Source organism: Oncorhynchus nerka, linkage group LG20 (assembly GCF_034236695.1).
Source record: "Oncorhynchus nerka isolate Pitt River linkage group LG20, Oner_Uvic_2.0, whole genome shotgun sequence".
NCBI classification, from domain to species: domain Eukaryota; kingdom Metazoa; phylum Chordata; class Actinopteri; order Salmoniformes; family Salmonidae; genus Oncorhynchus; species Oncorhynchus nerka.
In genome coordinates this window covers 78017846-78034228 of record NC_088415.1, presented here as the reverse complement: position 1 = coordinate 78034228, position 16383 = coordinate 78017846, and the positions used below count along the sequence as shown (strand labels likewise).

Sequence of the window (16383 nt, the reverse complement as noted above, 5' to 3'; positions counted from 1 at the left end):
TGGGGACAGCAAGGGGGACAAGGGGGTGGGGACAGCAAGGGGGACGGGGTGGTGGGGGACGAGGGTGGTGGGGACAGCAAGGGGGACAAGGGGGTGGGGACAGCAAGGGGGACAAGGGGGTGGGGACAGCAAGGGGGACAAGGGGGTGGTGACAGCAAGGGGGACAAGGAGGGTGGGGACAGCAAGGGGGACAAGGGGGTGGGGACAGCAAGGGGGACAAGGGGGTGGGGACAGCAAGGGGGACAAGGAGGGTAGGGACAGCAAGGGGGACAAGGGGGTGGGGACAGCAAGGGGGACAAGGGGGTGGGAACAGCAAGGGGGACAAGGGGGTGGGGACAGCAAGGGGGACAAGGAGGGTAGGGACAGCAAGGGGGACAAGGGGGTGGGGACAGCAAGGGGGACAAGGGGGTGGGAACAGCAAGGGGGACAAGGGGGTGGGGACAGCTAGGTGGACGGGGTGGTGGGGTACGAGGGTGGTGGGGGACAGATAAGGGGACAAGGGTGGTAGGGACAGCAAGGGGGACAAGGGTGTTGGGGACAGCAAGGGGGAACAGGTGGAGGGTGAGAGTTTTAATATCACATTCTCTGCCCTGCTAATTGTGGCCAGCCTCTGTGATGTCATGGCCTTGTTTATATATGTAACTGACAGTATGAGAGGGGCCGAGGAGGGTGTCAGGCAGCGTGTCACGACAGGGTGGACTGACTCTAGTGTGGGAACTGTGTTGATGTCATGGTGCCTGATTGAGCCCCGCTTAGGATCATATTAGAATGTATTAGATCATTGCCTTTCATAGGGTTTATTTCGACCCAAGATATTATGGCCAGTGCTAGTCCAGTTTATAGGGGGATGTAAATGTTGTTACTTAAATGTGTGTGTGTGTGTGTGTGTGTGTGTGTGTGTGTGTGTGTTAGCATAGGCTATAGGCCTATGTGCAAGCGCATTCACCAATACTATTTATACTCCAGGCAGAACTTGTATTTTTAGCAGTAAGCTAAGCATGTACAGTATGACATCTTATATGATTGTATGTACTTTGTCTTGTTTTCTCCTCTTTTTAAATAATAATATAATATGTTTCTGAACACTTCTACGTGAATATTTGTCATAAGGATGTCATAAGGTGAACGCACCAATTTGTAAGTCGCTCTGGATAAGAGCGTCTGCTAAATTACTTAAATGTAATGTAAATGTAATATTTACAGATAGTCATGAATGAATGGTGAGTAATGGTGAGTGAGAAAGTTACAGATGCACAAAGATGTCCCCAAAGCATGCTAACCTTTCACCATTGCTGGTAACAGGGAAAGTTAACATCTTTGGGGGATACGATATTTATGCCCCTGTAACATTTTCACAATTAATTCATGATTATTTGCAATCATGGTCGCACCCACATGAATGTAAAAGTGTTCAGAAACATATTCTATTCTTATTTACAATAAAAGTGACTCCAAAATGACACAATACATTATTTACCATTCATTTCTATTTGAAAAGAGAAACGAGGATACCTCGTCAGTTGCACAACTGGATGCATTTAACCGAAATGTGTCTCCCGCATTTATCCCAACCCCTCTGAATCACAGAAATGTGTCTCCCGCATTTATCCCAACCCCTCTGAATCAAAGAAATGTGTCTCCCACATTTATCCCAACCCCTCTGAATCACAGAAATGTGTCTCCCACATTTATCCCAACCCCTCTGAATCACAGAAATGTGTCTCCCACATTTATCCCAACCCCTCTGAATCACAGAAATGTGTCTCCCACATTTATCCCAACCCCTCTGAATCACAGAAATGTGTCTCCCACATTTATCCCAACCCCTCTGAATCACAGAAATGCAGTTAAATGCAGACATAATTGTGCACAACAATATCCGAAACACAACCAAAACAACCTGCAAATGCATCCAACGAGTTTGTGGGGTCGAAAGCGTGTTGTATTGATTTATATATTTTTGATTATACCTTTATTTAACGAGGCAAGTCAGTGGAGTCATTGCGTGGAATATGGGACCAAATACTTAACTTTTTCTTAAATGTAACACACTATAAATTAATTTGTCCTTATACTTATGACACCTTCAAATGGGGGAACTAGATACATAAAGTGCATTCATTTCTAAACGGTAAAACAGATACAGTGCCTTTGGAAAGTATTCAGACACCTTGACTTTTTCCACATTTTGATAGGTTACGGCTTTATTCTAAAATTGATTACATTGTTTTTTCCCCTCATCAACCTACACACAATACCCCATAATGACAAAGCGAAAACAGGTTTTTAGAAATATCACATTTACATAAGTATTCTGACCCTTTACTCAGTACTTTGTTGAAGCACCTTTGGCAGTGATTACAGCCTTGAGTCTTCTTGGGTATAACGCTACAAGCTTGGCACACCTGTATTTGGGGAGTTTCTCCCATTCTTCTCTGCAGATCCTCTTAAGCTTTGTCAGGTTGGATTGGGAGCGTTGCTGCACAGCTATTTCCAGGTCTCACCAGAGATGTTAGATCGGATTCCATTCCGGGCTCTGGCTGGGCCACTTAAGGACATTCAAAGATATGTCCCGAAGCCACACCTGTATTGTCTTGGCTGTGTGCTTAGGGTCGTTGTCCTGTTGGAAGGTGAACCTTCGCCCCAGTCTGAGGTCCTGAGCTCTCTGGAGCAGGTTTTCATCAAGGATCTCTCTGTACTTTGCTCCGTTCGTCTTTCCCTCGATCCTGACTAGTCTCCCAGTCCCTGCTGCTGAAAGACATCCCCACAGGATGATGCTGCCACCACCATGCTTCACCGTCGGGATGTAGCCAGGTTTCCTCCAGACGTGACGCTTGGCATTCAGGCCAAAGAGTTCAATCTTGGTCAGACCAGAGAATGTTGTTTATCATGGTCTGAAAGTGTTTAGGTGCCTTTTGGCAAACTCCCAGCAGGCTGTCATGTGCCTTTTACTGAGGAGTGGCTTCCATCTGGCCACTCTACCATAAAGGCCTGATTGATGGAGTACTGCAGAGATGGTTGTCCTTCTGGAAGGTTCTCCCATCTCCACAGAGGAACTCTGTCAGATTGACCATCGGGTTCTTTGTCACCTCCCTGACCAAGGCCCTTCTCCCCCGATTACTCAGTTTGGCCGGTCGGCCAGCTCTAGGGAGTCATGGTTGTTCCAAACTTCATCCATTTAAGAATGATGTGTTCTTGGGGACCTTCAATGCTGCAGAAATGTTTTGGTACCCTTCGCCAGATCGGTGCCTCGACACAATCCTGTCTCGGAGCTCTACGGACAATTCCTTTGACCTCATGTCTTGGTTTTTGCTCTGACCTGCGCTGTCAACTGTGGGACCTTATATAAACAAGTGTGTGCCTTTCACAATCATGTCCAATCAATTGAATTTACCTCAGGTGGACTCCAATCAAGTTGTAGAAACATCTCAAGGATGATCAATGGAAACAGGATGCACCTGAGGTCAATTTCAAGTCTCATAGCAATTAATTTTTTCTAAAACATAAAATAGCAACAACTTCTAAAAACCAGTTTTTTCTTCGTCATTATGGGGTATTGTGTGTAGATTGATGAGGGAAAAAATGTATTTAATACATTTTAGAATAAGGGTGTAACGTAACAAAATGTGGGAAAAGTCAAGGGGTCTGAATACTTTTCGAAGGCACTGTTTATATACCCCCAACATACATATTTATATTTGTGTTTTGTCTACACATACTTAAAGAAATTGTTTCTTATAAGCCCATACAGGCTGGGCACCAATTGGTGTATGACACTGAAATAAAATAAATAAATGAATCAAATATACGCCTAATCCTGTTCTGTCTCCCTCTCCCTCTGTCCCATCAGATGTGGAGCTGTTGGTGTGTAAGCACCAGGGCCCGTCCTGCTGCACCCGCAAGATGGAGGAGAGCTACCAGGTGGCGGTGAGACGAGAGACCCTCCAGAATGTCCGCTCCTACAGCTTCGAGCTGAAGTACCTCATCTCCGGCCACGCTACCGCCTTCCAGGGTAAGAAGAGGGCCAGGGGAGAGGTGCGATGGGATGGGAAGGGCTTGTAGTGAATAGTGATAGTAGGACAGGTGAGGGATATCAACCAAAAACATGGAGATAAAGGAACTCTTTCTGTTTTGAAAACTGGTACTTTTGGGCCAATTTGGCAAAAACTTAAATGTCCTGATCCACAAGAAAGGGAATGGAACATACGAGAGGACGCCACTTAGTACTTGAGTACATAGTACTTGAGTGAGGCCTGGGAACGTAGCTGGGTTGTGGAGAGGGTAGACTAGGGAGGGTAGGTAGGGAGGGTTGGCAGTAGCTGGGTTGTGGAGTGAGTATGGAGTGTAGAGAGTAGCTCTGGAATGGGTGGGGGGTATGTATTGTTGGCAGTTAGCTGTATTGTGGAGAGGCAGAGGGAGCATGAAGACTTGCGAGGGTATAGACTGCACTGCACACAGGCCCAACTCGGAGCCTCTTGCCTGCTATAGTTTATGGGCAGAAGTCTGTCCTCTGTGCCACTTTCTGCCTGCTTGGCTCTTTCTATCTGAGGGCAGCAGTGGATGGATGGTTGGCAGATCTGAATGGTCCAGCTCCGGCTGGTTCGGTTGCCAGAGGGGCTTTTACTGGGCCAAGGGAGGCCAGGCACCGGCCCAGCTCCCCCTGCCTTGTCTTCCCCCGATCAGGGTGACCGGTAATTGCAATGTCATTTAAAATTCCCACATTTTCTAAGCGGACAGATTTTTTCTCCCAACCTCCAACGCTATCCCACAGAGTCTGCTGGTGAGAGGTTCTGAATGTTTTTGCTGTTGAAGGAATTTGTGAGCCATGCAATTTCTTTTATACGACAATGTACTGTGTGCATAGGCATTATGCTGGACAGTTTTGTTTTATGATTGTTGTTTGGATACAAATGGTTGTTGGACTGCAATATGGAAATGTGCATTCATGATATATAATGTTTTTCTCCTCAATTCCAGCCATGGATATGAATAGTTTGTCAGTTTTATAGTTGTATTTTTTTTAATAACATTTTTGTCCTTCACATTTTCTAACAGTCCATTTATATTTGGGTGAGTTTTTTTTCTCGTCTGAGTCGCCTCGTTTCACTGCCAAAAATAAAATGAAACCATCTAGTGTTCAGCGAAATAACAACATAATGTCATACACAGGTAGCCTAGTCAAATAATTAACATCCAATCACATTAACCGTTACTCTCTCGCGGGAATTCCACTAACGGTCCGTATGTAGTCAAACGTAGCTGCTGCTCATGTTGGTATCTGTACTGATGCCGCGAAATCTATGACAGGGAGACATAGTGGAGTGGTAACTCCCGACGCCACTTGGGTACACTGCAGCATCCACCGAGAGGCTCTTGCTGCCAATGGAATGCCTGACAGCTTGAAAGACATTTTGGACACTACAGTGAAAATGGTTAACTTTATTAAAGCAAGGCCCCTGAACTTTTGTGTATTTTCTGCACTAATAATCAATCAATCAATCCAATTTATTTATAAAGCCCTTCTTACATCAGCCGATGTCACAAAGTGCTGTACAGAAACCCAGCCTATAACCCCAAACAGCAAGCAATGCAGATGTAGAAGCACGGTGGCTAGGAAAAACTCCCTAGAAAGGTCCGAACTTAGGAAGAAACCTAGAGAGGAACAAGGCTCTGAGGGGTGGCCAGTCCTCTTCTGGCTGTGCCGGGTGGAGATTATAACAGAACATGGCCAAGATGTTCAAACGTTTATAGATGACCAGCAGGGTCAGATAATAATAATCACAGTGGTTGTAGAGGGTGCAACAGGTCAGAACCTCAGGAGTAAATGTCAGTTGGCTTTTCATAGCCGATCATTCAGAGTTAGAGACAGCAGGTGCGGTAGAAAGAGAGTCCAAAACAGCAGGTCCGGGACAAGATAGCACGTCTAGTGAACAGGTCAGGGTTCCATAGCCGCAGGCAGAACAGTTAAACTGGAACAGCAGCATGACCAGGTGGTCATCAGGCCAGGTAGTCCTGAGGCATGGTCCTAGGGCTCAGGTCCTCTGAGAGAGAGAGAGAGAAAGAGAGAGAGAAAGAGAGAAAGAAAGAGAGAATTAGAGGGAGCATACTTAAATTCACACAGGACACCGGATAAGACAGGATAATTACTCCACATATAACAGACTGACCCTAGCCCCCCGAAACATACACTATCGTTCAAAAGTTTGGGGTCACTTAGAAATGTCCTTATTTTTGAAAGAAAAGCAAACAAAATTGTCCATTAAAATAGCCTCAAATTGATCAGAAATACAGTGTAGACATTGTTAATGTTGTAAATGACTGTTGTCGCTGGAAACGGCTGATTTTCATGGAATATAACGTGCCATTGGAACACAGGAGTGATGGATACTTATAATGGCCTCTGTATTGTGTTATTTTTAATGATTACTTTTTATTTTAGTCTACTTGGTAAATATTTTCTTCTTCTTGAACTGCACTGTTGGTTAAGATCTTGTAAGTCAGCATTTCACGGCAAAGTCTACACTTGTTGCATTCGGCGCATGTGGCAAGTAAAGTTTGATTTGATTTGTAGCCCTATGTAGATATTCCATTAAAAGAATCAGCCCTTTCCAGCTACAATAGTAATTTAAAACATTAACACTGTCTGCACTGTATTTCTCATCAATTTGATGTTATTTGAATGGGGGGAAAAATGGTTTTCTTTCAAAAACAAGGCCATTTCTAAGTGACCCCAAACTTTTGAACAGTAGTGTAAACTACGCAATGATATGGGCAGCGGCCATGTAACGCTTTTACAACATACAGAAGTGCTCTTAAAGTTTTCTTTCCTGACCGTAATTTTCACTTGTCTTACCTCTTCCATGATGACGAGTTTCTCACACGACTGGCCTATCTGGGTGATGTTTTTTCTCGCCTGAATGATCTGAATCTAGGATTACAGGGAATCTCTGCAACTATATTCAATGTGAAGGACAGAATTGAGGCTATGATTAAGAAGTTGGAGCTCTTCTCTGTCTGCATTAACAAGAACAACACACAGGTCTTTCCATCATTGTATGACTTTTTGTGTGCAAATGAACTCAAGCTTACGGACAATGTCAAATCTGAAATAGCGAAGCGCAATTAGTTGGAGTGCGCAATTACACAGGTACTTTATCCCTTTCACGCCCTGCCTCCAGTCAACTTACAGATATTTGAACAAGAGAACAACATCGAAATTGCAACTAGCGGTTCTGTGAAAACTGAATTTAATCAGAGGCCACTGCCAGATTTCTGGATTGGGCTGCGCTCAGAGTATCCTGCCTTGGCAAATCGCGCTGTTAAGACACTGATGCCCTTTGCAACCACATACCTATGCGAGAGTGGATTCTCGCCCCTCACTCGCATGAAAACTAAATACAGGCACAGTCTGTGTGTGGAAAATGATTTAAGACAGACTCCAAAACAATCCTACATTGCAGTTATGTGCATCCTTTCAAGCACACCCTTCTTATTAACCTGTGGTGAGTTATTCAACATTTTCGATGAACAAAAAAGGTTTTATATGTAAGATGATTAAATAAAGAGCAAAATGATTGATTATATTATTATTTGTGCCCTGGTCCTATAAGAGCTCTTTGTCACTTCCCACGAGCCGGGTTGTGACAAAAACTCAATCTTATGTTTAATAAATCAATCAATCAATCAAATGTATTTATAAATCCCTTCTTACATCAGCCGATGTCACAAAGTGCTGTACAGAAACACAGCCTAAAACCCCAAACAGCAAGCAATGCAGATGAAGAAGCACGGTTCTGTGATTTTTTTTATCGTATAGTGTGTGTGTGGCAGGCTTGCAATGATGGCAAAAAACAACAGTTGAGAGTGTGCTGACCCTGGTGCTATAGAGGGGGTATGCAGCTGGAGGTTGAATGTCTGAAGGGGTACGGGACTATAAAAAGTTTGGGAACCACTGATCTAGCTAGTGGATGGATTAATTTGTCATTATGAACATAACTTCCTGCTTACCTCATGTCTGGAGCCTTCTGAAGTTAGGTCAGGTGCTCAACTGCTCATGTCTGGAGCCTTCTGAAGTTAGGTCAGGTGCTCAACTGCTCATGTCTCCACAGAAATAGACTTAATCAACGGTGGAACAACTAAAGAAGCCATGATGATGAAGGGGGTGATGTCAGTTGACTTGGTTCTCAGGGACATCTAAGGACAACTAGTCCCGTTGGCATGCTGTGTGGAGATTTGATGTGCGTTGCTGTGGAGAAAGTCAAGTAGGGGAGTGACTGTTAGCGAGGTGTTTAAAATATCAGATGAAGTCACTTATGTCATAACGGTGGAGGGGAGACATGCTTGGGGTGGGGAGATTGGTCCCTTTCTAAGTGCCCACTGGGCACAGACGTCAATTCAATGTCTATTCCACATTGGTTCAACATCATTTTCTGGAAATGATGTGGAAACAATGTTGATTCAACCAGTGTGCCCAATGGGTGGTGTGTGTGTGTGTGTGTGTTTCAGACTGATTGAAGAGACTTGTGTGTTGTGTACCTATGACCCCCCTGTATCAGAATAGATTACAACATTAATAGTAATGTCTCACCTCACCTCTCTGTTTCTGAGATGGAATGTTGTGCATTTAGAGTTGTTCCCCCCTCTCATCATCTCATCTGGAAGGTTTCCTACCCCCCCTCACACACACACACACACACACACACACACACACACACACACACACACACACACACACACACACACACACACACACACACACACACACACACACACACACACACACACACACACACACACACACACACACACACCCTCCCTCAGTGCCAGAGCATCTCCCCAGCCTGCCTGCCTCAGCCTCAGTGGGGTATCCTACTCTGCTGGAGTGTTTATTTGATCACCTCACTCCTCCAGGCCTCCAGGGTGTGGCCTTTGTTTATGTTCCCTGTCTTCTTCTCACTCACATGTCCTTCCCTTGGTACTGTACTGTAGCCAGGACCAGGCTAATCACTGAGGGAGCTGGCTTTTGGATGCCGCTCTGTGTCTGTCTTATTCTCGCAGTCTCTCTCCCTTCCTCTCTTTGTCACTCGCTCGCACTCTCTCTCTCCCTGCCTCTCTCACTCACTCTCTCTCACTCACTCTCTCTCCCTCTTTGTCACTCGCACTTTCTCTCTCTCTCCCTCACTCTTTCTCATTCTCCCTTGACTCATTGTTCATGTCACATTGGCTTGAATCTAGGTTGTCCTTTTAGAAATCGCAAAAATGAACAACTAAGGAAGAATTTTTCACTTCCCACATTCACTTCCCAAACCCCGGTCTGGTCTGTCGAATCTGCTTCGTCAAGCGTTTTCGGAAAGTATGGCGAAGTTGGGCCTCTAGGTTTAGAAACTCTGTGGTTAAACCTCTCTCTGCTGGGCCAGGGCAGTCTGAATGTTCTGGTCAGAGGAGGCGGGCTGATCAGGCCAACTTATCTTAGTGAAGTTCTTTCTCTGTGTATGACTAGTAAACACACTGCTTGGCTCCACTGACTAGGTTGAACATCACTGATGTTATTCTCCCTTCTGACATCATCTTCACCTTTAACGTCAGACAGACAGCTCAAATACATTTCACAGAGATGGGTCACACTAACTAGGGATCAATGTTTAGGAGGCTAGGGGTCAGATACTTACACACACAGAGAAAGGTCACACTAAGACCAGGGGGGTCAGGAGTTGTCAGCATTCCTACGTAAAAGCCTAATTGATAATGAGTGTTGGGACTAAAGGGAACGGGGTTTCGCTCCAGTCTAGTCTGAGTCTGAGCCAGACCCGATTAGACCAGAAGGGGCTTTGGTAGACAGAGGACCAGCCTGACTTGTCAGAGTGCTCCAGCAAATCAGATCTGGGCTAATCTCAAGCCTTTCATTGGCTGAGCCAGGCTGGAGCAGATGGACCAGACAATCATAGAACAGGCCTACGTATGTATCTATGTAAGAGTGTACACTGGTTTCAGGAGGGTCAAGGAGTTTCAGCCACCATTCCAGACAGAGGAGGGAATCCACTGTGAGTCCATCAGTGATTACTGTCCAGTCCAGACACACTAACCACTTGTTTACTCTACATCAACTCTGGTAGGGTTGGCAAGACTGTGTGTGTGTTTGTGTGTGTATGTGCGTGTGTGTTTAAATATGCATGATTTTGTATGTTTGAGTATGCAAGAGTGTGTGTGTGTTTGCGCGCGTGTGTGACTGACTGTGTCTATGATGATTGAGTGTGAGTGATCAGATTACCCTAGCCCAGACCCTAACCTTATCCATGCAGTTGATGCAACATAGCTGACCCTGTATCAGTGGCCAGGGGCATGGGGACTGGACACTCAGCTAAATTCCATACTGTGTTGCAAATGGCACCCTAATCCCTATATTATGCACTACCTCTGACCAGGGCCCTGGACAAAAGTAGTGCACTATATAGGGAAAAGGGTGCCATTTGGGACGCAGCTCATGTCAACCAATGAGTTGAGTTGAGGAGTGTGTGTGTTGTTGACACACTCCATCACCATGGATACATCTAACACACAGGTGAAATGATCATTAGCGGAAGTGTATTGGCATGACATTTTCAGGTGTTGATTGATTAGTCTGTTTATTCAAGTTATTTATGTGTATGTGTGTGTGCGTGTGTCAGTGTTTCCATGAGGAAAATGTGGGACCCGACATTTGACTGGCAGCATTTCCATTTACCGGACATTTGAAAAGTTTACCGGATCCATATGCATTGGGTGCGTAACCTGATCAGGTTGTCTACCCAGGGTGCTCAGAATGACACAATCACATTTAGATGATGATAGTTCATATTAATAGAACATACAAGTCAAGGATGCAAAGATGTGCTGTCCTTCAAACTGAGTTCTTTCAACTTGTTAGAATAACTGGCCACATTTGCTTTTCCTCAGCCAACAAGATGACTAACAAACAACAAAATGACTATCCTATGTTAATCTACTATCCCCCATAGTAGAAAAGTTGACCTATTCTATTGGTCGGCTTGCAGAGAAAGAAATAGCCTATTCCAAACAGACTCTGGGACAAGTGTGGGACGATAGATCCCAAGTTCATACAACCAGTAGGTCTGTGTTACATAAAAAAGTTCAAAAGAATCTTTAGCCTAAAATGTTGATGAACTATTATTATTTCACATTATAAGCTCAGCAATGTGCCAAGGCAGTAGGCTACCACAAATTAACGTTCCATAACGTTCCATAAACCATTGTCAAAAGCGCACAGCACAAGCAAGCAGTTTCATGTGACAGAGATGAAAATATCCTTTGGAAATGTATAAAGAGGGGAGATCTAATATGCAACAACTACCATGGGTTTCTAAATGACTAGGATTGTGCCTTTGCCTACTGGACAATGAAAGAAAGTTGATAAAAAAGAATTGCCTCCACAGACTGAAGTTGGCTAAGCTACTTTGAAGCAAGGTAAGACATTTTTATTGAACCCTTAGTTAACTAGGCAAGTCAGTTAAGAACAAATTCTTATTTTACAATGACGGCCTACCCCGGCCAAACCCTCCCCTAACCCGGACGACGCTGGGCCAGTTGTGCACCGCCCTATGGGACTCCTGATCGCAGCCGGTTGTGATAAAGCCCAGGATCAAACCAGGGCCTGTAATGACACCTCTAGCATTGAGATGCAGTGCCTTAGACTGCTGCGCCACTCGGGAGACATACCTCATAATATGTAATAAAACGTTCAGGTTTCAAACAATTAAGTTTATGTTTTCAAAATGCATACTGACTCCAGCACTGATGAGGCCTGCCTTCCGTTGCCTGTGTTTGAGATGCTGATGAGGCCTGCCTTCCGTTGCCTGTGTTTGAGATGCTGATGAGGCCTGCCTTCCGTTGCCTGTGTTTGAGATGCTGATGAGGCCTGCCTTCCGTTGCCTGTGTTTGAGATGCTGATGAGGCCTGCCTTCCGTTGCCTGTTTGCTGTTTGAGATGCTGATGAGGCCTGCCTTCCGTTGCCTGTGTTTGCTGTGTGAGGTGCTGAGCCTTCCGTTGCCTGTGTTTGCTGTGTGAGGTGCTGATGAGGCCTGCCTTCCGTTGCCTGTGTTTGCTGTGTGAGGTGCTGATGAAGCCTGCCTTCCGTTGCCTGTGTTTGCTGTGTGAGGTGCTGATGAAGCCTGCCTTCCGTTGCCTGTGTTTGCTGTGTGAGATGCTGATGAAGCCTGCCTTCCGTTGCCTGTGTTTGCTGTGTGAGGTGTTGATGAAGCCTGCCTTCCGTTGCCTGTGTTTGCTGTGTGAGGTGCTGATGAAGCCTGCCTTCCGTTGCCTGTGTTTGCTGTGTGAGGTGCTGATGAAGCCTGCCTTCCGTTGCCTGTGTTTGCTGTGTGAGGTGCTGATGAAGCCTGCCTTCCGTTGCCTGTGTTTGCTGTGTGAGGTGCTGATGAAGCCTGCCTTCCGTTGCCTGTGTTTGCTGTGTGAGGTGCTGATGAAGCCTGCCTTCCGTTGCCTGTGTTTGCTGTGTGAGATGCTGATGAAGCCTGCCTTCCGTTGCCTGTGTTTGCTGTGTGAGGTGCTGATGAAGCCTGCCTTCCGTTGCCTGTGTTTGCTGTGTGAGGTGCTGATGAAGCCTGCCTTCCGTTGCCTGTGTTTGCTGTGTGAGGTGCTGATGAAGCCTGCCTTCCGTTGCCTGTGTTTGCTGTGTGAGGTGCTGATGAAGCCTGCCTTCCGTTGCCTGTGTTTGCTGTGTGAGGTGCTGATGAAGCCTGCCTTCCGTTGCCTGTGTTTGCTGTGTGAGGTGCTGATGAAGCCTGCCTTCCGTTGCCTGTGTTTGCTGTGTGAGGTGCTGATGAAGCCTGCCTTCCGTTGCCTGTGTTTGCTGTGTGAGATGCTGATGAAGCCTGCCTTCCGTTGCCTGTGTTTGCTGTGTGAGGTGCTGATGAGGCCTGCCTTCCGTTGCCTGTGTTTGCTGTGTGAGGTGCTGATGAAGCCTGCCTTCCGTTGCCTGTGTTTGCTGTGTGAGGTGCTGATGAAGCCTGCCTTCCGTTGCCTGTGTTTGCTGTGTGAGGTGCTGATGAAGCCTGCCTTCCGTTGCCTGTGTTTGCTGTGTGAGGTGCTGATGAAGCCTGCCTTCCGTTGCCTGTATCTGCATGCTGTACGTGTGTGATGAATAAGATACATAACGAATATACTGTACACGTGTAAATTAACCCGATAAGCACGACCATTCAAATGTATTTACATCGACGGGTACAGTGGCTTGTGAAAGTATTCGCCCCCTTGGCATTTTTCCTATTTTGTTGCCTTACAACCTGGAATTAAAGTCCCTGCCGATGAAAAACATCCCCACAGCATCTGACCAGAGTACCTTCTTCCATATGTTTGGGGAGTCTCCCACATGCCTTTTGGCGAACACCAAACATGTTTGCTTATTTTTTTCTGGCCACTCTTTCGTAAAACACCAGCTCTGTGGAGTGTATGGCTTAAAGTGGACAGATACTCCAATCTCCGCTGTGGAGCTTAGCAGCTCTTTCGGGGTTATCTTTGGTCTCTTTGTTGCCTCTCTGATCAATGCCCTCCTTGCCTGGTCCTTGGGTTTTGGTGGGCCGCCCTCTCTTGGCAGGTTTGTTGTGGTGCCATATGTTTTAATGATAGATTTAATTGTGCTCCGTGGGATGTTCAAAGTTTTGGATATTTTTTTATAGCCCAATCCTGATCTGTACTTCTCCACAACTTTGTCTCTGACCTGTTTGGAAAGCTCCTTGGTCTTCATAGTGCCGCTTGCTTGGTGGTGTTGCAGACTCTGGGGAATTTCAGAACAGTTGTATGTATACTGAGATCATGTGACAGATCATGTGACACTTAGATTACACACAGGTGGACTTTATTTAACTAATTATGTGACTTCTGAAGGTAATTGGTTGCACAGATCTTATTTAGGGGCTTCGTAGCAAAGGGGGTGAATACATATGCACTCACCACTTTTCCATGATTTATTTTGAGAATTTTTTTAACAAGTATTTTGTACTATTTTGTGTATGTCCATTACATGAAATCCAAATAAAAATCCATTTACATTACAGGTTGTAATGTAACAAAATAGGAAAAACGCCAAGGGAGGTGAATACTTTTGTATTTCCATAAATTAATAGGCTAAAATGCATTATTCGTAATGGGATCTTTCCTCACCTGGAAAACTGGCCTGCAGCTATTTTATTTATTGGCTTTTCAAATGTTTTATCGGCCAAAAGCCGGCTATTACCGGCTAACGGAAATCCTGGTGTGTGTGTGTACCCTGCACCCTACCTATATGGCACCATTGATCCCTCCAGTATGAGTATGATATTTCCTTGTACAGGAAAAGTGATTTGATTATAATTGAATGCACAGGGAAGGGCAGTCAGTTTGTGGGTAGTGGTGAGAAAAGCTAGCTTCCAGAAGGGGAGGCAATTGTAAGGTCTCTCGTTAAGGCCGGCTAATGAACTGATCTTCGTCTGTGTATGATTGGAGTTGGGAACTCGTCTGTGTATGCCTGCGTGTGTGTGTGTCCTAAGATCCTGGGAGACAGATTAACCTACAGTGGTACCTCAAAAAATAGCTGGCGGTGGTCCCGGAGTTGAGAGAGAACTTGGGTAAATGCAAAAGCACAATTACACTTGACATGTGAACTGACAGTTTTTTTAAAAAGGCACGGTGGGCTTTTGGTTTCTCTCCCTCTAAAAACAGAAAGAAATCATTCTAAATAACAAACTGGCTTTATTTACCACAGTGTGAAAGAGTGATTGTCACGTTCGTCATAAGGATCGGACCAAGGCGCAAAAACAACAAACGAAACGTGAAGCGATACAACTTACTGCAAACAGGCAACTAAACATAGTCAAGATCCCACAACACAAATGAGGAAAATGGCTACATAAATATGATCCCCAATCAGAGACAACAATAAACATCTGTCTCTGATTGGGAACCATATCAGGCCAACATAGACATACAAAAACCCCTAGACATACAAAAACTAGAGTACCCACCCTAGTCACACCCTGACCTAACCAAAATATATAGAAAAACAGAGATATCTAAGGTCATGGCGTGACAGTGATAGCCCCTCTATATAAAGTGAGTTTCTGAAACAGGTCCATCTTTGCTGATGTGAAGAAGAAACTGAATGAGAGTCCAGCGAGGATAGGGAGGGGAAAAAGGTTTCCCATATTTTGCAGCATAAAGCTATATTTGTTAGCATTAAGCTGAGAGACTCACTCATTCATGGCTTTGGATCAAAATAAATAAGTACCAACATAGTCTTTAATAAGAAATGTTTTGACAAGTTAATCTGCTCATGTTGTGTGTGTGTTCAATTATTTGTGGCATTGTGGTTACAATGAAGAATGTAAACTAAATGAATAAATAAATCCTATTCATAATGAGTAACCAAATGCTTGTCATTTTTCCTTATACCATTTTTTTGTAAGATCTGATTGGATTTTTTTAGACAAAACAAAACATACAAATTACAACAACATCACACCTGCCCAGACTCACCTGCTCAGACCCCCATTTCCTGCGCCCGCATCACTCTCCGCCACACGGCCTCAAACTGCACCATTTTGTTTCTCTCCGTCGCCCACACACACTTTCAACATTTTTTCAAGATGATTGACAAGAAAGTCCAACCCACTGCACCCTCATATGCCATGTCTTTAAATATGCAGACAGACGGATTAAAAGTTCATTTCCATTGTAATACTTCTGACAGACAAATTTCTAACTCCACCCATAAGTTTTGGACTTTATAACATTCCCAAAAGGCATGGATTATTATAACCTAATGAAAAATGAACCTGGTAGTCAAATTTAATATACTGCAGGCCTAAGTCCTATTGGTTTAACATGATGAATGAATGATTATATTGAAGATTGAAGCCACCGCTTAATGAGTTCCGAGTGCCGATCCGTTACCCAACAAAATAACATCAATTTATTTAGCCTAACTGTTTTTATGACTATAGACAGTAGGCTATTATTCCTCTTTTCCTGCATTCATTAATTTGTCTGCATGTCTATTCAACATTTGGCTAAAAATAAACCATGCCATGAATTAAGAACATACAGTTGAAGTTGGAAGTTTACATACACCATAGGAAATACATTTAAACTTGTTTTTTCACAATTCCTGACATTTAATCATTGTAAAAATTCCCTGTCTTAGGTCAGTTAGGATCACCACTTTATTTTAAGAATGTGAAATGTCAGAATAATAGTAGAGAGAATGATTTATTTCAGCTTTTATTTATTTCATCACGTACCCAGTGGTTCAGAAGTTTACATACCCTCAATTAGTATTTGGTAGCATTGCCTTTAAATGGTTTAACTTTGGTCAATTGTTTCGAGTAGCCTTCCACA

At 44.5% G+C, this 16383-nt stretch overlaps 1 protein-coding gene across 2 annotated transcripts in view; it reads left to right on the top strand.

Moving 5' to 3' along the window:
• LOC115101581 (glypican-5-like) overlaps window positions 1-16383 on the top strand; it is a 305660-nt gene that overhangs the window by 13516 nt on the left and 275761 nt on the right. For both annotated transcript variants that reach the window (XM_065005797.1, XM_065005796.1), the window contains exon 2: window positions 3851-4012. In XM_065005797.1, the coding sequence (XP_064861869.1) occupies window positions 3851-4012 (162 nt within the window). The remainder of the gene's footprint in view (window positions 1-3850; window positions 4013-16383) is intronic.